The sequence below is a fragment of the Salvelinus alpinus genome, chromosome 3, assembly GCF_045679555.1.
Source record: "Salvelinus alpinus chromosome 3, SLU_Salpinus.1, whole genome shotgun sequence".
In the NCBI taxonomy this organism is placed as follows: domain Eukaryota; kingdom Metazoa; phylum Chordata; class Actinopteri; order Salmoniformes; family Salmonidae; genus Salvelinus; species Salvelinus alpinus.
In genome coordinates, this window is record NC_092088.1 from 86,306,618 (window position 1) to 86,329,298 (window position 22,681).

At 47.9% G+C, this 22,681-nt stretch overlaps 1 protein-coding gene across 3 annotated transcripts in view; it reads left to right on the plus strand.

The window, feature by feature from the left end:
- Window positions 1–22,681, plus strand: part of LOC139571476 (thrombospondin-2-like) — a 49,547-nt gene that overhangs the window by 17,159 nt on the left and 9,707 nt on the right. For all 3 annotated transcript variants that reach the window (XM_071394393.1, XM_071394392.1, XM_071394394.1), the window contains exons 8-17: window positions 1–61; window positions 1,037–1,213; window positions 1,771–1,944; window positions 3,983–4,110; window positions 4,342–4,494; window positions 10,506–10,724; window positions 11,022–11,129; window positions 11,816–11,975; window positions 12,617–12,735; window positions 20,092–20,326. The exon at window positions 1–61 is cut by the window's left edge and continues 110 nt beyond it. In XM_071394393.1, coding sequence (XP_071250494.1) covers window positions 1–61; window positions 1,037–1,213; window positions 1,771–1,944; window positions 3,983–4,110; window positions 4,342–4,494; window positions 10,506–10,724; window positions 11,022–11,129; window positions 11,816–11,975; window positions 12,617–12,735; window positions 20,092–20,326 — 1,534 coding nt within the window. The remainder of the gene's footprint in view (window positions 62–1,036; window positions 1,214–1,770; window positions 1,945–3,982; window positions 4,111–4,341; window positions 4,495–10,505; window positions 10,725–11,021; window positions 11,130–11,815; window positions 11,976–12,616; window positions 12,736–20,091; window positions 20,327–22,681) is intronic.

Genomic DNA, 22,681 nt, shown 5'->3' on the forward strand with positions numbered 1-22,681 from the left:
CCCTGCTCTGGACCATCCATCCAGACCAGGAAATGCAGCCTGGGGAAATGTGACAGCCGAGGTGAGTCAACGTGTCTGCTACCGTCTCCTTTGTGTCAACCTACCTTGATCTCTATTGGTTAGACTGATTCAACTCTAAAGGTTGTTGCGATTTTAAAGACACTTTATATAACGTTTGATTTAATATGATTTGATTAGACCAACTAAGGACCTTTGGGTGAACATGATGGTACCTCTCTCCCATCTCATACCATTACCACTGAGAAAGTTAGAGTAGATTTAGCCAAAACAGCATTGTGATGTGTTTACAGACAAAAGACAACCACATCATAAATGTAGTATTTTCCTGCAACTGCCAAGTGGGAGTGTGTGTGTTTCTGTGTGCACGTGAGTGTGTGTGTGTGTGTGTTTTTGCATGTGAGGGTGTGTGCGAGTGCGAGTGCGAGTGTATGTTTGTTAAAGGATCAAGAGAGAGGATGATGTCGTTAGAAGCAGCTGTGTAATGATGGACCAGGGGACAAAGTGACTGAATAGACATATAGTGTACTGCTCTGCTAGGCTGGAGATGGCTGGACAGGGACCTCATCCCACTCTGACTCAAAATACTCTCTCTCTCTCTCTCTGTCTGTCTCTGTCTATCTCTGTCTGCTGTGGGAAATAGGTGACCTAGTACATGGCTGTAGAGGGTGTGTCCATCCTGTTAGCCCTAAAGGACTCACTAGTACCCACCAAACAATGTCACCCATAGTGATCTACATATTAGTGGTTTATTATACTGCATCCAAATTATCCAGAAATGGATAATAAAGACCTTTAAATCTGAAAATATAATATATGCCATTTAGCAGAAGCTTTTATCCAAAGCCACTTGCAGTCCTACGTGCATACTGTACATGTTTTACGTATGGGTGATCCCCTGGATCAAACACACTATTCTGGCGTTACAAGCGGCATGTTCTACTGCACTAAAAAGGACCACCATATTACATGTATGTATTTTCCTATACACTGCCTTGACTGACCTGTGTGTATTCAGTTCGTCAGGATGGTAGGTGGAGCCTGTGGTCTCCATGGTCATCATGTTCGGTGACCTGTGGCGAGGGTCAGATCACCAGGATACGCCACTGCAACGCCCCCACACCACAACTGGGGGGCAAAGACTGTGAGGGCCAGGGGAGAGTGACACAGCGCTGTGAGGCCAAGCCCTGTCCCAGTGAGTATGGTGGCCTAAGAGGAACAACACAGACAGACAGGCACATTGTCCATACCATACCTGGGTTCAACATTTTAGCTGTGCACTGATTGAGCTTGCCTCTTTCTTTAGAAAGAGAACTACTTTGAACCCGGGAGTTTGATCTGATTAATAACCACTAACCTGGATTTAAAAACAGGCAGAATGAGACGTTTTATAGCTCGTTCCACTCATATAGGATGGGGCACCATTCACATGCTAAACATTCTGTCTGTCTTTTGTAAAACGTCAAGCTCAAATCATCATGTGCCCTACTGCGGTTATAGCTTCCAGACCGCAACAGGGCTGAGAATCGAATGACCCCTAGGAGATGTGTAAAGTGGTTTGTGTGTGACTGTAGGTCTTCAACTAATACTGTAATTCACTTTCTTACGGTAAAAGAGACTTGATAAGGCAGTAATGTAAAGTAGTAAAACCTCCCCATGGACTCTTGAAGACTAGCCCCCAATGTGATCTAAAAGAGATCCTAACAAACAGTGTGATGGTCCACTAACTGCTTATTTGTTGTCCATGTGCAGTTGACGGTGGTTGGGGACCGTGGTCGCCATGGGCGATCTGCTCGGCAACCTGTGGGGGTGGAGTTAAGGGTCGGACCCGTGTCTGTAACAGCCCCGAACCCCAGTACGGAGGCCAGAAGTGCCCCGGGGAGACCAACGACAGTAACGCCTGCAACAAACAGGACTGCCCTATCGGTGAGTGTGTACGTGTGTGTGTGTGTGTGTGGACTGTGTGTGTTTGTGTGCGTGCGTATGTGTCGCACCCAGCACCTCCACCCTCATCCCTTTCCCTCTGTAACTTTGAGCTATTTCAGTTCATTCTAGCATTCCTGTTTAGTTATTATACCTAATTTCAACATTCCTGTGATAGGTGCTCTTAGAATGGCTTCCAGGCTAATTTATTTACATATTTGTGCTGATAACAAAGTTTGGGAGGATGTGTTTGGCCTATTATGAGAAGGAAGACATTAGCTAATGCTAACATTGCTCTGAAAGCACTGAAACCTGCTAACTTAGAGAGTAATGAAGGGAGCAACCTGAAGTGAGCAACTTGAGCAACCTGGAGAAGCTAAATGTCAATATCGAAATATCAATACACACAATACAAATGTCCAGACGTAGCTGCATTAGGCATGTCCTGGTTCTCTTCATTATCATAACCGGTCGCCATGTTTCTTTCACATGGCTGTTTTAGTTATAGCTCTTTTATATATCTGCTAACCATGCTAATCCCTGTCAGACGGCTGTCTGCTAACCATGCTAAAACCTGTCAGATGCCTGTCTGCTAACCATGCTAATCCCTGTCAGACGGCTGTCTGCTAACCATGCTAAAACCTGTCAGATGCCTGTCTGCTAACCATGCTAATCCCTGTCAGACGGCTGTCTGCTAACCATGCTAACACCTGTCAGATGGCTGTCTGTCTAACCCATGCTAATCCCTGTCAGATGGCTGTCTGTCTAACCCATGCTAATCCCTGTCAGATGGCTGTCTGTCTAACCCATGCTAATCCCTGTCAGACGGCTGTCTGCTAACCATGCTAATCCCTGTCAGATGGCTGTCTGTCTAACCCATGCTAATCCCTGTCAGATGGCTGTCTGTCTAACCCATGCTAATACCTGTCAGACGGCTGTCTGTCTAACCCATGCTAATCCCTGTCAGATGGCTGTCTGTCTAACCCATGCTAATCCCTGTCAGATGGCTGTCTGTCTAACCCATGCTAATCCCTGTCAGATGGCTGTCTGTCTAACCGATGCTAATCCCTGTCAGACGGCTGTCTGTCTCACCCATGTTTTATTGTTCCCTGTCAGACGGCTGTCTGTCTCACCCATGTTTTATTGTTCCCTGTCAGACGGCTGTCTGTCTAACCATGTTTTATTGTTTCCTGTCAGATGGCTGTCTGTCTAACCATGTTTTATTGTTTCCTGTCAGATGGCTGTCTGTCTAACCATGTTTTATTGTTCCCTGTCAGACGGCTGTCTGTCTAACCATGTTTTATTGTTTCCTGTCAGATGGCTGTCTGTCTAACCATGTGTTATTGTTCCCTGTCAGACGGCTGTCTGTCTAACCCATGCTTTATTGTTCCCTGTCAGATGGCTGTCTGTCTAACCCATGTTTTATTGTTTCCTGTCAGATGGCTGTCTGTCTAACCATGTTTTATTGTTCCCTGTCAGATGGCTGTCTGTCTAACCATGTTTTATTGTTCCCTGTCAGATGGCTGTCTGTCTAACCATGTTTTATTGTTCCCTGTCAGATGGCTGTCTGTCTAACCATGTTTTATTGTTTCCTGTCAGATGGCTGTCTGTCTAACCCATGTTTTATTGTTCCCTGTCAGATGGCTGTCTGTCTAACCATGTTTTATTGTTTCCTGTCAGATGGCTGTCTGTCTAACCATGTTTTATTGTTCCCTGTCAGATGGCTGTCTGTCTAACCCATGCTTTATTGTTCCCTGTCAGATGGCTGTCTGTCTAACCATGTTTTATTGTTTCCTGTCAGATGGCTGTCTGTCTAACCATGTTTTATTGTTCCCTGTCAGATGGCTGTCTGTCTAACCATGTTTTATTGTTTCCTGTCAGATGGCTGTCTGTCTAACCATGTTTTATTGTTCCCTGTCAGATGGCTGTCTGTCTAACCATGTTTTATTGTTCCCTGTCAGACGGCTGTCTGTCTAACCATGTTTTATTGTTCCCTGTCAGATGGCTGTCTGTCTAACCATGTTTTATTGTTCCCTGTCAGACGGCTGTCTGTCTAACCCATGCTTTGGGGGAGTGGACTGTAACAGCGGCTCAGACGGATCCTGGGAGTGTGGACCCTGCCCCCTTGGTTTCCGTGGCAACGGTACCCACTGTGAAGATGTCAACGAGGTAATTTAGTGTTAAAGAAGGTTATACAAGTTAGATACTTTAACTAATGTTTAACCCTAACCTTAACCTTAGCTCTAATCATAGCCCTAAATGAATGTAGATCACCAGGCTATGCCTAACCCTAACCATTAGTTCATCCTGAACTCATTCATAGTCTTGACCTGTTACCCTTTTATAATCTGACCCTGACGAACTGAATTCATTGATTTGATATGTTTTTCCCCTTCTCAGTGTGACATTGTGTCAGATGTCTGCTTTAAAGCAGGTGGAGCATTGCGTTGCGTCAACACAGACCCAGGGTTCCACTGTCTGGCCTGCCCACCCCGCTACAAGGGAACACAGCCCTTCGGTGTGGGGGTGGGGGCTGCCAGCAAGAACAAACAGGTATGTCTGTGCCACTCTACATCGGTTTTAGACCTAGTGTATTCTTTAGGCAGCGTATTAGTGGAGGTTGTATGAGGCCTGGTTTACAGTATTAGCAGAGGTGGTAGGTGCTTTGAGGCTTGGTTTACAGTATTAGTAGAGGTGGTAGGAGGCTTGGTTTACAGTATTAGTAGAGGTGGTAGGAGGTATGAGGCTTGGTTTACAGTATTAGTAGAGGTGGTAGGTTGTATGAGGCCTGGTTTACAGTATTAGCAGAGGTGGTAGGTGCTTTGAGGCTTGGTTTACAGTATTAGTAGAGGTGGTAGGAGGCTTGGTTTACAGTATTAGTAGAGGTGGTAGGAGGTATGAGGCTTGGTTTACAGTATTAGTAGAGGTGGTAGGAGGCTTGGTTTACAGTATTAGTAGAGGTGGTAGGTGGGATGAGGCTTGGTTTACAGTATTAGTAGAGGTGGTAGGAGGCTTGGTTTACAGTATTAGTATAGGTGGTAGGTGGTATGAGGCTTGGTTTACAGTATTAGTAGAGGTGGTAGGAGGTTTGGTTTACAGTATTAGTAGAGGTGGTAGGTGGTATGAGGCTTGGTTTACAGTATTAGTAGAGGTGGTAGGAGGCTTGGTTTACAGTATTAGTAGAGGTGGTAGGTGGTAGGAGGCTTGGTTTACAGTATTAGTAGAGGTGGTAGGAGGCTTGGTTTACAGTATTAGTAGAGGTGGTAGGTGGTAGGAGGCTTGGTTTACAGTATTAGTAGAGGTGGTAGGTGGTATGAGGCTTGGTTTACAGTATTAGTAGAGGTGGTAGGTGGTGTGAGGCTTGGTTTACAGTATTAGTAGAGGTGGTAGGTGGTATGAGGCTTGGTTTACAGTATTAGCAGAGGTGGTAGGTGGGATGAGGCTTGGTTTACAGTATTAGCAGAGGTGGTAGTTGGTATGAGGCTTGGTTTACAGTATTAGTAGAGGTGGTAGGAGGCTTGGTTTACAGTATTAGTAGAGGTGGTAGGTGGTATGAGGCTTGGTTTACAGTATTAGTAGAGGTGGTAGGTGGTATGAGGCTTGGTTTACAGTATTAGTAGAGGTGGTAGGAGGCTTGGTTTACAGTATTAGTAGAGGTGGTAGGTGGTATTAGGCTTGGTTTACAGTATTAGTAGAGGTGGTAGGTGGTGTGAGGCTTGGTTTACAGTATTAGTAGAGGTGGTAGGTGGTATGAGGCTTGGTTTACAGTATTAGCAGAGGTGGTAGGTGGGATGAGGCTTGGTTTACAGTATTAGCAGAGGTGGTAGTTGGTATGAGGCTTGGTTTACAGTATTAGTAGAGGTGGTAGGTGGTACGAGGCTTGGTTTACAGTATTAGTAGAGGTGGTAGGTGGTACGAGGCTTGGATTACAGTATTAGCAGAGGTGGTAGTTGGTAGGAGGCTTGGTTTACAGTATTAGCAGAGGTGGTAGTTGGTATGAGGCTTGGTTTACAGTATTAGTAAAGGTGGTAGGAGGCTTGGTTTACAGTATTAGTAGAGGTGGTAGGAGGTATGAGGCTTGGTTTACAGTATTAGTAGAGGTGGTAGGAGGCTTGGTTTACAGTATTAGTAGAGGTGGTAGGTGGGATGAGGCTTGGTTTACAGTATTAGTAGAGGTGGTAGGTGGTAGGAGGCTTGGTTTACAGTATTAGTAGAGGTGGTAGGTGGTATGAGGCTTGGTTTACAGTATTAGTAGAGGTGGTAGGAGGCTTGGTTTACAGTATTAGTAGAGGTGGTAGGTGGTATGAGGCTTGGTTTACAGTATTAGTAGAGGTGGTAGGTGGTGTGAGGCTTGGTTTACAGTAATAGTAGAGGTGGTAGGTGGTACGAGGCTTGGTTTACAGTATTAGCAGAGGTGGTAGTTGGTACGAGGCTTGGTTTACAGTATTAGTAGAGGTGGTAGGTGGTACGAGGCTTGGTTTACAGTATTAGTAGAGGTGGTAGGTGGTACGAGGCTTGGTTTACAGTATTAGTAGAGGTGGTAGGTGGTACGAGGCTTGGTTTACAGTATTAGTAGAGGTGGTAGGTGGTACGAGGCTTGGTTTACAGTATTAGTAGAGGTGGTAGGTGGTACGAGGCTTGGTTTACAGTATTAGCAGAGGTGGTAGTTGGTAGGAGGCTTGGTTTACAGTATTAGCAGAGGTGGTAGTTGGTATGAGGCTTGGTTTACAGTATTAGCAGAGGTGGTAGGTGGTATGAGGCTTGGTTTACAGTATTAGTAGAGGTGGTAGGAGGTATGAGGCTTGGTTTACAGTATTAGTAGAGGTGGTAGGTGGTATGAGGCTTGGTTTACAGTATTAGTAGAGGTGGTAGGTGGTACGAGGCTTGGTTTACAGTATTAGTAGAGGTGGTAGGAGGCTTGGTTTACAGTATTAGTAGAGGTGGTAGGTGGTATGAGGCTTGGTTTACAGTATTAGTAGAGGTGGTAGGTGGTATGAGGCTTGGTTTACAGTATTAGTAGAGGTGGTAGGTGGTATGAGGCTTGGTTTACAGTATTAGTAGAGGTGGTAGGAGGCTTGGTTTACAGTATTAGTAGAGGTGGTAGGTGGTATGAGGCTTGGTTTACAGTATTAGTAGAGGTGGTAGGTGGTGTGAGGCTTGGTTTACAGTATTAGTAGAGGTGGTAGGTGGTACGAGGCTTGGTTTACAGTATTAGCAGAGGTGGTAGTTGGTACGAGGCTTGGTTTACAGTATTAGTAGAGGTGGTAGGTGGTACGAGGCTTGGTTTACAGTATTAGTAGAGGTGGTAGGTGGTACGAGGCTTGGTTTACAGTATTAGTAGAGGTGGTAGGTGGTACGAGGCTTGGTTTACAGTATTAGTAGAGGTGGTAGGTGGTACGAGGCTTGGTTTACAGTATTAGTAGAGGTGGTAGGTGGTACGAGGCTTGGTTTACAGTATTAGCAGAGGTGGTAGTTGGTAGGAGGCTTGGTTTACAGTATTAGCAGAGGTGGTAGTTGGTATGAGGCTTGGTTTACAGTATTAGCAGAGGTGGTAGGTGGTAGGAGGCTTGGTTTACAGTATTAGTAGAGGTGGTAGGAGGTATGAGGCTTGGTTTACAGTATTAGTAGAGGTGGTAGGTGGTATGAGGCTTGGTTTACAGTATTAGTAGAGGTGGTAGGTGGTACGAGGCTTGGTTTACAGTATTAGTAGAGGTGGTAGGAGGCTTGGTTTACAGTATTAGTAGAGGTGGTAGGTGGTATGAGGCTTGGTTTACAGTATTAGTAGAGGTGGTAGGTGGTATGAGGCTTGGTTTACAGTATTAGTAGAGGTGGTAGGTGGTATGAGGCTTGGTTTACAGTATTAGTAGAGGTGGTAGGAGGCTTGGTTTACAGTATTAGTAGAGGTGGTAGGTGGTATGAGGCTTGGTTTACAGTATTAGTAGAGGTGGTAGGTGGTGTGAGGCTTGGTTTACAGTATTAGTAGAGGTGGTAGGAGGTATGAGGCTTGGTTTACAGTATTAGTAGAGGTGGTAGGTGGTATGAGGCTTGGTTTACAGTATTAGTAGAGGTGGTAGGTGGTACGAGGCTTGGTTTACAGTATTAGTAGAGGTGGTAGGAGGCTTGGTTTACAGTATTAGTAGAGGTGGTAGGTGGTATGAGGCTTGGTTTACAGTATTAGTAGAGGTGGTAGGTGGTATGAGGCTTGGTTTACAGTATTAGTAGAGGTGGTAGGTGGTATGAGGCTTGGTTTACAGTATTAGTAGAGGTGGTAGGAGGTACGAGGCTTGGTTTACAGTATTAGTAGAGGTGGTAGGTGGTATGAGGCTTGGTTTACAGTATTAGTAGAGGTGGTAGGTGGTATGAGGCTTGGTTTACAGTATTAGTAGAGGTGGTAGGTGGTATGAGGCTTGGTTTACAGTATTAGCAGAGGTGGTAGTTGGTATGAGGCTTGGTTTACAGTATTAGTAGAGGTGGTAGGTGGTACGAGGCTTGGTTTACAGTATTAGTAGAGGTGGTAGGTGGTACGAGGCTTGGTTTACAGTATTAGTAGAGGTGGTAGGTGGTACGAGGCTTGGTTTACAGTATTAGTAGAGGTGGTAGGTGGTATGAGGCTTGGTTTACAGTATTAGTAGAGGTGGTAGGTGGTACGAGGCTTGGTTTACAGTATTAGTAGAGGTGGTATGAGGCTTGGTTTACAGTATTAGTAGAGGTGGTAGGTGGTACGAGGCTTGGTTTACAGTATTAGTAGAGGTGGTATGAGACTTGGTTTACAGTATTAGCAGAGGTGGTAGGTGGTATGAGGCTTGGGTTACAGTATTAGTAGAGGTGGTAGGAGGCTTGGTTTACAGTATTAGTAGAGGTGGTAGGTGGTATGAGGCTTGGTTTACAGTATTAGTAGAGGTGGTAGGTGGTATGAGGCTTGGTTTACAGTATTAGTAGAGGTGGTAGGTGGTATGAGGCTTGGTTTACAGTATTAGCAGAGGTGGTAGTTGGTATGAGGCTTGGTTTACAGTATTAGTAGAGGTGGTAGGTGGTACGAGGCTTGGTTTACAGTATTAGTAGAGGTGGTAGGTGGTACGAGGCTTGGTTTACAGTATTAGTAGAGGTGGTAGGTGGTACGAGGCTTGGTTTACAGTATTAGTAGAGGTGGTAGGTGGTATGAGGCTTGGTTTACAGTATTAGTAGAGGTGGTAGGTGGTACGAGGCTTGGTTTACAGTATTAGTAGAGGTGGTATGAGGCTTGGTTTACAGTATTAGTAGAGGTGGTAGGTGGTACGAGGCTTGGTTTACAGTATTAGTATAGGTGGTATGAGGCTTGGTTTACAGTATTAGCAGAGGTGGTAGGTGGTACGAGGCTTGGTTTACAGTATTAGTAGAGGTGGTAGGTGGTATGAGGCTTGGTTTACAGTATTAGTAGAGGTGGTAGGTGGTACGAGGCTTGGTTTACAGTATTAGTAGAGGTGGTATGAGGCTTGGTTTACAGTATTAGCAGAGGTGGTAGGTGGTACGAGGCTTGGTTTACAGTATTAGTAGAGGTGGTAGGAGGTACGAGGCTTGGTTTACAGTATTAGTAGAGGTGGTAGGTGGTACGAGGCTTGGTTTACAGTATTAGTAGAGGTGGTATGAGGCTTGGTTTACAGTATTAGCAGAGGTGGTAGTTGGTATGAGGCTTGGGTTACAGTATTTTTTATTTTATTTTTATTTCACCTTTATTTAACCAGTTAGGCCAGTTGAGAACAAGTTCTCATTTATAACTGCGACCTGGCCAAGATAAAGCAGTTAGTTGCTATGAGAGCTATAAAGTGTGTGGAACTTTACAATGTAATGTGTATGTGTATTTGATGGTGTATATGTTAGCACTCAGTTTCTACTCTAACCACAAATATCTGATGTTTTAATGATGCTTTGTTAGGTCATTAACTACTGGCACCACATCTGTTGTGGTATACATACATTGTTTCTCCTTTAAAACTGTGATAACTGTTGGGAAGTTGAATCATTTCGTTACATAGCTCATTTTTCAATAGACCTGGGTTCAAATAATATTTGAAATCATTTAAAATACTATCAGGGCTTGATTGAGCTTACCTGGCACAATGGAACCAATAGAATAGTCACAAAACTACAAACCCTGCCCATCTTGCACTCCAGACAGGCAAAAACATACACTCAAAAGTATTTGAATGATCTCAAATAGTATTTGAACCCAGATCTGCTCTGCCCTAATGTTGCATAACATACCTAGTAAATCACTACTTTGTCACTGGCCTTTAAAAACTGAGCCTGCTCTGATCCGAGGCTAACATCGTACGAATTGATTTGAGGGAAGGGGAAAGGGAATTGACATCTGAGAACACACTTCACGATGAGATCGAGACCTGATTTACTGCACTTTTACCATGCTCTTCCTTAGGAAATGAAAATATGTCAAATTAGACCAAAGAAAATGGTTTATTTCAGCAATAAGGTCAGAGGGGGTGTGGTATATGGCCAATATACCCCGGCTGAAGTGTCTTCTTATGCTGTTCTCTTTCTTTCTCTCTATCCCATCTCTATCTCTCTAGGTTTGCGAGCCAGAGAACCCCTGCAAAGACAAGACCCACAACTGTCACCGTTCAGCTGAGTGTATCTACCTCAGCCACTTCAGTGACCCCATGTATAAGTGTGAGTGTAGGATAGGCTATGCCGGGGATGGCTTCATCTGTGGAGAGGACTCTGACCTAGACGGATGGCCCAATCAGAACCTGGTGTGTGGTGCCAACGCCACCTATCATTGCAGGAAGGTAACGGACCCTAACATTATGTTTCCTGGGCCACATTAAGCCTAGTCCATAGTCCTTCATTAAACCTAGACCTTCCTGGACTAGTCCTGGAATAAAAATTAATTTCAATTGAGATTTTCCATTGAACATGCACTTTAGTCTAGGACTAGGCTTAATCTAGGTCCAGGAAACTTTTCTCCTCAATACCAGACCTGCAGATTTTCCAAATTGTTCCAATCTTACAGTATGTCACTCGTTGATAGTTCTTCCTGTGGCTATTTCTAAAACTGTTTCCATTTCTTTATCAATCTTTAACAGGATAACTGCCCCAACCTACCTAACTCTGGACAAGAGGACTTTGACAAAGACGGCCAGGGAGATGCTTGCGACAAGGATGATGACAATGATGCAATTGTGGATGAGAGAGTAGGAGACCTTTTTTAAAGGCCCTGTGAAGTCCAAAACGTTATTGTCCTTTGTTTTTATATATATATTTCCACACTATGAGGTTGGAATAATAGTGTGAAATTCTGAAAATGATGATAATGCCCTTTTAGTGTAAGAGCTGTTTGAAAAGACTACCTGAAATTTCAACTTGTTTTGCATGGGTGGAGTTTTGACCTGCCTTGCGATATAAGCTAATAGACCAATAACAAAGATAGTTTCAAACCTAGCTACTTATGCTTCCCATTAGGCTCCTCCAATTAGGCCTCTCACTCAGATCACTCCCAGACACTCATAGCAAAAGTATTGCTTGAGAAATTGCTCTTTGCTAAGAAGCTATTTTTGTTCATTTTCAACCATTTTAATTGAAAACAATCACAGTTAGGTACTTGATTGTTACCCAGAAATGATTTAATATTGAGATAAAAATGGCTGTGTTGGACCTTTAAGGCAAATGTATTAAATAGATGAAAAGATATTCAGTAACTCTTGGTAGGACAATAGAAGTTTGTTTCAAAGGTCAATGTTTTATTGTTAAAACCAACGCATTTCGGCAAATGCCTTCATCAGGGTATTTAGATGAATTCAATAGGAAATCAAATGCCCTCTTCAACCAACAGACACTTTAATAATTCCCATTTTGATGCTCTCTCTCTCTCTCTCCTTAGGACAACTGTCCTCTCCTGTATAACCCCAGACAGTTTGACTTTGATAAAGATGATGTGGGTGACCGTTGTGATAACTGCCCCTACGAACACAACCCTGCCCAGATTGACACTGACCACAACGGCGAAGGAGATGCCTGTGCTGTCGACATTGATGGAGATGGTACTAGTTATTTCTGACCAAATTACTAAAGAATATGCAACACTGTTATATTATAGTCAGGGGAAAGGCTCCTTCAACTCTTAACTCTAATGTATTATTTAAAGGGATCGTTTATCTCCTTCCCCAGAGTCAGATGAACTCGTCGACACCATTTTTATGTCTGCGTGCAGTTTGCAGGAAGTTACTAACTAGCGCTAGTGCAATTGCTAACTAGTGTTAGCGCAATGGCTGGACGTCTATGGGTATCTGCTAGCATTCTAGTCATTGTGCTAACGCTAGTTAGCATTGGCTCGTGAAACTTCCTCTAACTTCCTTCATACTGGAAACAAAGACATAAAAATGGTATCCACAAGTTCATCTGACTCTGGGAGGTAGATAAAGGGCCTCATTGCCAAAATCCCCAAGTTACCCTTTAACAGTACTTTAAAAAAGTGTTAATGGGTACTAAGAAGATATTTAATCGATTATTGCGGGATAGTAAATCATGCAGAATGACTAGCTGGCAGATTTGCGATTCATCTTTCCACCCTCAACTATCAAATGATTGATTAGCATTAGCTACTTATATGGCACGGAATGTGATATGCCACATGCAAGCACTGGCAATTTCCATTTCATTATCCATTTCCCCTTCCCTTTAGAAATCCCAAATGAGCAAGACAACTGTCCGTACGTGTACAACAATGACCAAAAGGACACTGACATGGATAGAGTGGGTGACCAGTGTGACAACTGTCCTCTACTACACAACCCTGACCAGGTAGGAACATTCACTATTACACTACTTGTGTAATTACAAAAGCTACCCCATTGCTATTAGGGTTGCTAACTTCCAGAAACATTACCAATATTCCCAGAAATCCCAGTTGTATTTGGAGGATTCACTCCCTCCTTATTCCTCATTCCAGGAATCTTCCAAACGGGAATTCTGGAAAACATTTAGAAAAGTTCTGGAAAATCAAGCTGGTATCTGTAACCCTCCTCTCTAATAGGCTGACACAGACAATGACCTGTAACCCTGCTCTCTAATAGGCTGACACAGACAATGACCTGTAACCCTCCCCTCTCCTCTCTAACAGGATGACACAGACAATGACCTGTAACCCTCCTCTCTCCTCTCTAACAAGCTGACACAGACAATGACCTGTAACCCTGCTCTCTCCTCTCTAACAGGCTGACACAGACAATGACCTGTAACCCTGCTCTCTCCTCTCTAACAGGATGACACAGACAATGACCTGTAACCCTCCCCTCTCCTCTCTAACAGGCTGACACAGACAATGACCTGTAACCCTGCTCTCTCCTCTCTAACAGCCTGACACAGACAATGACCTGTAACCCTCCTCTCTCCTCTCTAACAGGCTGACACAGACAATGACCTGTAACCCTGCTCTCTCCTCTCTAACAGCCTGACACAGACAATGACCTGTAACCCTCCCCTCTCCTCTCTAACAGGCTGACCCAGACAATGACCTGTAACCCTCCTCTCTAACAGGCTGACACAGACAATGACCTGTAACCCTGCTCTCTCCTCTCTAACAGGATGACACAGACAATGACCTGTAACCCTCCCCTATCCTCTCTAACAGGCTGACACAGACAATGACCTGTAACCCTCCCCTCTCCTCTCTAACAGGCTGACACAGACAATGACCTGTAACCCTCCCCTCTCCTCTCTAACAGGCTGACACAGACAATTACCTGTAACCCTCCTCTCTAACAGGCTGACACAGACAATGACCTGTAACCCTCCTCTCTCCTCTCTAACAGGCTGACACAGACAATGACCTGTAACCCTCCTCTCTAACAGGCTGACACAGACAATGACCTGTAACCCTGCTCTCTCCTCTCTAACAGGATGACACAGACAATGACCTGTAACCCTCCTCTCTCCTCTCTAACAGGCTGACACAGACAATGACCTGTAACCCTCCCCTCTCCTCTCTAACAGGCTGACACAGACAATGACCTGTAACCCTCCCCTCTCCTCTCTAACAGGCTGACACAGACAATGACCTGTAACCCTGCTCTCTCCTCTCTAACAGGCTGACACAGACAATGACCTGTAACCCTCCCCTCTCCTCTCTAACAGGCTGACACAGACAATGACCTGTAACCCTGCTCTCTCCTCTCTAACAGGCTGACACAGACAATGACCTGTAACCCTCCCCTCTCCTCTCTAACAGGCTGACACAGACAATGACCTGTAACCCTCCCCCTCGTCCTCTCTAACAGGCTGACACAGACAATGACCTGTAACCCTCCTCTCTCAACAGGCTGACACAGACAATGACCTGTAACCCTGCTCTCTCCTCTCTAACAGGCTGACACAGACAATGACCTGTAACCCTGCTCTCTCCTCTCTAACAGGCTGACACAGACAATGACCTGTAACCCTGCTCTCTCCTCTCTAACAGGCTGACACAGACAATGACCTGTAACCCTCCTCTCTCCTCTCTAACAGGCTGACACAGACAATGACCTGTAACCCTCCCCTCTCCTCTCTAACAGGCTGACACAGACAATGACCTGTAACCCTCCCCTCTCCTCTCTAACAGGCTGACACAGACAATGACCTGTAACCCTGCTCTCTCCTCTCTAACAGGCTGACACAGACAATGACCTGTAACCCTGCTCTCTCCTCTCTAACAGGCTGACACAGACAATGACCTGTAACCCTCCTCTCTCCTCTCTAACAGGCTGACACAGACAATGACCTGTAACCCTCCTCTCTCCTCTCTAACAGGCTGACACAGACAATGACCTGTAACCCTCCCCTCTCCTCTCTAACAGGCTGACACAGACAATGACCTGTAACCCTCCTCTCTCTCTAACAGGCTGACACAGACAATGACCTGTAACCCTCCTCTCTCCTCTCTAACAGGCTGACACAGACAATGACCTGTAACCCTCCTCTCTAACAGGCTGACACAGACAATGACCTGTAACCCTGCTCTCTCCTCTCTAACAGGCTGACACAGACAATGACCTGTAACCCTCCTCTCTCCTCTCTAACAGGCTGACACAGACAATGACCTGTAACCCTCCCCTCTCCTCTCTAACAGGCTGACACAGACAATGACCTGTAACCCTCCCCTCTCCTCTCTAACAGGCTGACACAGACAATGACCTGTAACCCTGCTCTCTCCTCTCTAACAGGCTGACACAGACAATGACCTGTAACCCTCCCCTCTCCTCTCTAACAGGCTGACACAGACAATGACCTGTAACCCTCCTCTCTAACAGGCTGACACAGACAATGACCTGTAACCCTCCTCTCTAACAGGCTGACACAGACAATGACCTGTAACCCTGCACTCTCCTCTCTAACAGGCTGACACAGACAATGACCTGTAACCCTCCTCTCTAACAGGCTGACACAGACAATGACCTGTAACCCTCCTCTCTCCTCTCTAACAGGCTGACACAGACAATGACCTGTAACCCTGCTCTCTCCTCTCTAACAGGCTGACACAGACAATGACCTGTAACCCTGCTCTCTCCTCTCTAACAGGCTGACACAGACAATGACCTGTAACCCTCCTCTCTCCTCTCTAACAGGCTGACACAGACAATGACCTGTAACCCTCCTCTCTCCTCTCTAACAGGCTGACACAGACAATGACCTGTAACCCTCCTCTCTCCTCTCTAACAGGCTGACACAGACAATGACCTGTAACCCTCCTCTCTCCTCTCTAACAGGCTGACACAGACAATGACCTGTAACCCTCCCTCTCCTCTCTAACAGGCTGACACAGACAATGACCTGTAACCCTGCTCTCTCCTCTCTAACAGGCTGACACAGACAATGACCTGTAACCCTGCTCTCTCCTCTCTAACAGGCTGACACAGACAATGACCTGTAACCCTGCTCTCTCCTCTCTAACAGGCTGACACAGACAATGACCTGTAACCCTCCTCTCTCCTCTCTAACAGGCTGACACAGACAATGACCTGTAACCCTCCCCTCTCCTCTCTAACAGGCTGACACAGACAATGACCTGTAACCCTCCTCTCTCCTCTCTAACAGGCTGACACAGACAATGACCTGTAACCCTCCCCTCTCCTCTCTAACAGGCTGACACAGACAATGACCTGTAACCCTCCCCTCTCCTCTCTAACAGGCTGACACAGACAATGCCCTGTAACCCTACTCTCTCCTCTCTAACAGGCTGACACAGACAATGACCTGTAACCCTCCCCTCTCCTCTCTAACAGGCTGACACAGACAATGACCTGTAACCCTCCCCTCTCCTCTCTAACAGGCTGACACAGACAATGACCTGTAACCCTCCTCTCTAACAGGCTGACACAGACAATGACCTGTAACCCTGCTCTCTCCTCTCTAACAGGCTGACACAGACAATGACCTGTAACCCTGCTCTCTCCTCTCTAATAGGCTGACACAGACAATGACCTGTAACCCTGCTCTCTCCTCTCTAACAGGCTGACACAGACAATGACCTGTAACCCTCCTCTCTCCTCTCTAACAGGCTGACACAGACAATGACCTGTAACCCTCCCCTCTCCTCTCTAACAGGCTGACACAGACAATGACCTGTAACCCTCCCCTCTCCTCTCTAACAGGCTGACACAGACAATGACCTGTAACCCTGCTCTCTCCTCTCTAACAGGCTGACACAGACAATGACCTGTAACCCTCCCCTCTCCTCTCTAACAGGCTGACACAGACAATGACCTGTAACCCTCCCCTCTCCTCTCTAACAGGCTGACACAGACAATGACCTGTAACCCTCCTCTCTCCTCTCTAACAGGCTGACACAGACAATGACCTGTAACCCTCCCCTCTCCTCTCTAACAGGCTGACACAGACAATGACCTGTAACCCTCCTCTCTAACAGGCTGACACAGACAATGACCTGTAACCCTGCTCTCTCCTCTCTAACAGGCTGACACAGACAATGACCTGTAACCCTGCTCTCTCCTCTCTAACAGGCTGACACAGACAATGACCTGTAACCCTCCTCTCTCCTCTCTAACAGGCTGACACAGACAATGACCTGTAACCCTCCTCTCTCCTCTCTAACAGGCTGACACAGACAATGACCTGTAACCCTCCCCTCTCCTCTCTAACAGGCTGACACAGACAATGACCTGTAACCCTCCTCTCTCCTCTCTAACAGGCTGACACAGACAATGACCTGTAACCCTCCTCTCTCCTCTCTAACAGGCTGACACAGACAATGACCTGTAACCCTCCCTCTCCTCTCTAACAGGCTGACACAGACAATGACCTGTAACCCTGCTCTCTCCTCTCTAACAGGCTGACACAGACAATGACCTGTAACCCTCCTCTCTCCTCTCTAACAGGCTGACACAGACAATGACCTGTAACCCTGCTCTCTCCTCTCTAACAGGCTGACACAGACAATGACCTGTAACCCTCCCTCTCTCCTCTCTAACAGGCTGACACAGACAATGACCTGTAACCCTCCTCATCTCCTCTCTAACAGGCTGACACAGACAATGACCTGTAACCCTCCCCTCTCCTCTCTAACAGGCTGACACAGACAATGACCTGTAACCCTCCTCTCTCCTCTCTAACAGGCTGACACAGACAATGACCTGTAACCCTCCCCTCTCCTCTCTAACAGGCTGACACAGACAATGACCTGTAACCCTCCCCTCTCCTCTCTAACAGGCTGACACAGACAATGACCTGTAACCCTGCTCTCTCCTCTCTAACAGGCTGACACAGACAATGACCTGTAACCCTCCTCTCTCCTCTCTAACAGGCTGACACAGACAATGACCTGTAACCCTCCTCTCTAACAGGCTGACACAGACAATGACCTGTAACCCTGCTCTCTCCTCTCTAACAGGCTGACACAGACAATGACCTGTAACCCTCCTCTCCTAACAGGCTGACACAGACAATGACCTGTAACCCTGCTCTCTCCTCTCTAACAGGCTGACACAGACAATGACCTGTAACCCTGCTCTCTCCTCTCTAACAGGCTGACACAGACAATGACCTGTAACCCTCCCCTCTCCTCTCTAACAGGCTGACACAGACAATGACCTGTAACCCCCCCCCCTCCTCTCTAACAGGCTGACACAGACAATGACCTGTAACCCTGCTCTCTCCTCTCTAACAGGCTGACACAGACAATGACCTGTAACCCTCCTCTCTCCTCTCTAACAGGCTGACACAGACAATGACCTGTAACCCTCCTCTCTCCTCTCTAACAGGCTGACACAGACAATGACCTGTAACCCTCCTCTCTCCTCTCTAACAGGCTGACACAGACAATGACCTGTAACCCTCCTCTCTCCTCTCTAACAGGCTGACACAGACAATGACCTGTAACCCTCCCCTCTCCTCTCTAACAGGCTGACACAGACAATGACCTGTAACCCTGCTCTCTCCTCTCTAACAGGCTGACACAGACAATGACCTGTAACCCTCCCCTCTCCTCTCTAACAGGCTGACACAGACAATGACCTGTAACCCTCCTCTCTCCTCTCTAACAGGCTGACACAGACAATGACCTGTAACCCTGCTCTCTCCTCTCTAACAGGCTGACACAGACAATGACCTGTAACCCTGCTCTCTCCTCTCTAACAGGCTGACACAGACAATGACCTGTAACCCTCCCCTCTCCTCTCTAACAGGCTGACACAGACAATGACCTGTAACCCTCCTCTCTCCTCTCTAACAGGCTGACACAGACAATGACCTGTAACCCTCCTCTCTCCTCTCTAACAGGCTGACACAGACAATGACCTGTAACCCTGCTCTCTCCTCTCTAACAGGCTGACACAGACAATGACCTGTAACCCTCCTCTCTCCTCTCTAACAGGCTGACACAGACAATGACCTGTAACCCTCCTCTCTCCTCTCTAACAGGCTGACACAGACAATGACCTGTAACCCTCCTCTCTCCTCTCTAACAGGCTGACACAGACAATGACCTGTAACCCTCCTCTCTCCTCTCTAACAGGCTGACACAGACAATGACCTGTAACCCTCCTCTCTAACAGGCTGACACAGACAATGACCTGTAACCCTCCTCTCTCCTCTCTAACAGGCTGACACAGACAATGACCTGTAACCCTCCCCTCTCCTCTCTAACAGGCTGACACAGACAATGACCTGTAACCCTCCTCTCTCCTCTCTAACAGGCTGACACAGACAATGACCTGTAACCCTCCCCTCTCCTCTCTAACAGGCTGACACAGACAATGACCTGTAACCCTCCTCTCTCCTCTCTAACAGGCTGACACAGACAATGACCTGTAACCCTCCTCTCTCCTCTCTAACAGGCTGACACAGACAATGACCTGTAACCCTCCTCTCTCCTCTCTAACAGGCTGACACAGACAATGACCTGTAACCCTCCTCTCTCCTCTCTAACAGGCTGACACAGACAATGACCTGTAACCCTCCCTCCTCTAACAGGCTGACACAGACAATGACCTGTAACCCTGCTCTCTCCTCTCTAACAGGCTGACACAGACAATGACCTGTAACCCTCCCCTCTCCTCTCTAACAGGCTGACACAGACAATGACCTGTAACCCTCCTCTCCTCTCTAACAGGCTGACACAGACAATGACCTGTAACCCTCCCCTCTCCTCTCTAACAGGCTGACATAGACAATGACCTGTAACCCTCCCCTCTCCTCTCTAACAGGCTGACACAGACAATGACCTGTAACCCTCCCCTCTCCTCTCTAACAGGCTGACCCAGACAATGACCTGTAACCCTCCCCTCTCCTCAACAGGCTGACATAGACAATGACCTGTAACCCTGCTCTCTCCTCTCTAACAGGCTGACACAGACAATGACCTGTAACCCTCCCCTCTCCTCTCTAACAGGCTGACACAGACAATGACCTGTAACCCTCCCCTCTCCTCTCTAACAGGCTGACACAGACAATGACCTGTAACCCTCCCCTCTCCTCTCTAACAGGCTGACCCAGACAATGACCTGTAACCCTCCTCTCTAACAGGCTGACACAGACAATGACCTGTAACCCTGCTCTCTCCTCTCTAACAGGCTGACACAGACAATGACCTGTAACCCTGCTCTCTCCTCTCTAACAGGCTGACACAGACAATGACCTGTAACCCTCCTCTCTCCTCTCTAACAGGCTGACACAGACAATGACCTTGTAGGAGACCAGTGTGACAACAACCAGGACATTGATGAAGACGGTCACCAGAACAACCTGGACAACTGTCCTTATGTGGCCAACTCCAACCAGGCAGACCACGATAAGGACGGCAAAGGGGACGCCTGTGACTTCGACGATGACAATGATGGTATCCCTGACGATAGAGACAACTGTAGATTGACGCCCAACAAAGATCAATTGGACACTGATGGTAAGGAGGAAAACACGTATGCATGGACGTATGCATACCTGCGCACGTACGCACACACACACAACGTGCATCAGCATGATGAATACCCTCACACCTGTGAACAGTGCTGTGACTGTAGCTGTCTGAATTAGTAGCCACTAGGTAGACTCTGTAATAGCCCTATATAGTATACTGTAGATACTATCTATAATCACACAGACTGCTGCTTGTGATACAGGAATCTCCCTTTGAGACTTCCCTGCGCCTGTCCACCATAAAAAACAAAGCAGAACCTATTGCCCTCCTTTTTACACTCATGCACTTGGGAACCCTAACCCTGCACCTGGGAACTGGGAACCCTGTACCTGGGAACCCTACACCTTCCCCGGGGAACCCTAAACCTGTACCTGGGAACCCTAACCCTGCACCTGGGAACTGGGAACCCTGCACCTGGGAACCCTGCACGTGGGAACCCTAACCCTGCACCTGGGAACCCTAACCCTGCACCTGGGAACCCTAACCCTGCACTGGGGAACCCTAAACTTGAACCTGGGAACTGGGAACCCTGCACCTGGGAACCCAAAACCCTGCACCTGGGATCCCTAACCCTGCACCTGGGATCCCTAACCCTGCACCTGGGATCCCTAACCCTGCACCTGGGATCCCTAACCCTGCACCTGGGAACCCTAACCCTGCACCTGGCATCCCTAACCCTGCACCTGGCATCCCTAACCCTGCACCTGGGATCCCTAACCCTGCACCTGGGATCCCTAACCCTGCACCTGGGAACCCTAACCCTGCACCTGGGAACTGGGAACCCGGCACTGGGGAACCCTAACCCTGCACTGGGGAACCCTAAACTTGAACCTGGGAACCCAAAACCCTGCACCTGGGATCCCTAACCCTGCACCTGGGATCCCTAACCCTGCACCTGGGATCCCTAACCCTGCACCTGGGATCCCTAACCCTGCACCTGGGAACCCTAACCCTGCACCTGGGATCCCTAACCCTGCACCTGGCATCCCTAACCCTGCACTTGGGAACCCTAACCCTGCACCTGGGAACCCTAACCCTGCACCTGGGATGCCTAACCCTGCACCTGGGAACCCTAACCCTGCACCTGGGAACCCTAACCCTGCACCTGGGATCCCTAACCCTGCACCTGGGAACCCTAACCCTGCACATGGGAACCCTAACCCTGCACCTGGGAACCCTAACCCTGCACCTGGGATCCCTAACCCGGCACCTGGGAACCCTAACCCTGCACCTGGGAACCCTAACCCTGCACATGGGAACCCTAACCCTGCACCTGGGAACCCTAACCCGGCACCTGGGATCCCTAACCCGGCACCTGGGATCCCTAACCCTGCACCTGGGATCCCTAAACCTGCACCTGGGAACCCTAACCCTGCACCTGGGAACCCTAACCCGGCACCTGGGAACCCTAACCCTGCACCTGGGATCCCTAAACCTGCACCTGGGATCCCTAAACCTGCACCTGGGAACCCTAACCCTGCACCTGGGAACCCTAATCCTGCACCTGGGAACCCTAACCCTGCACCTGGGAACCCTAACCCTGAACCTGGGAACCCTAACCCTGCAACTGGGAACCCTGCACCTGGGATCCCTAACCCGGCACCTGGGAACCCTAACCCTGCACCTGGGAACCCTAACCCTGCACATGGGAACCCTAACCCTGCACCTGGGAACCCTAACCCGGCACCTGGGATCCCTAACCCGGCACCTGGGATCCCTAACCCTGCACCTGGGATCCCTAAACCTGCACCTGGGAACCCTAACCCTGCACCTGGGAACCCTAACCCGGCACCTGGGAACCCTAACCCTGCACCTGGGATCCCTAAACCTGCACCTGGGATCCCTAAACCTGCACCTGGGAACCCTAACCCTGCACCTGGGAACCATAACCCTGCACCTGGGAACCCTAACCCTGCACCTGGGATCCCTAACCCTGAACCTGGGAACCCTAACCCTGCAACTGGGAACCCGGCACCTGGGATCCCTAACCCGGCACCTGGGAACCCTAACCCTGCACCTGGGATCCCTAACCCTGTACCGTGGAACCCTAACCCTGCACCGTGGAACCCTAACCCTGACCTGGGATCCCTAACCCTGCACCGTGGAACCCTAACCCTGCACCGTGGAACCCTAACCCTGCACCTGGGATCCCTAACCCTGCACCGTGGAACCCTAACCCTGCACCTGGGAACCCTAACCCTGCACCGTGGAACCCTAACCCTGCACCGTGGAACCCTAACCCTGACCTGGGATCCCTAACCCTGCACCGTGGAACCCTAACCCTGCACCTGGGATCCCTAGCCCTGCACCTGTGCACCATAAACACACATGAGATTCCTT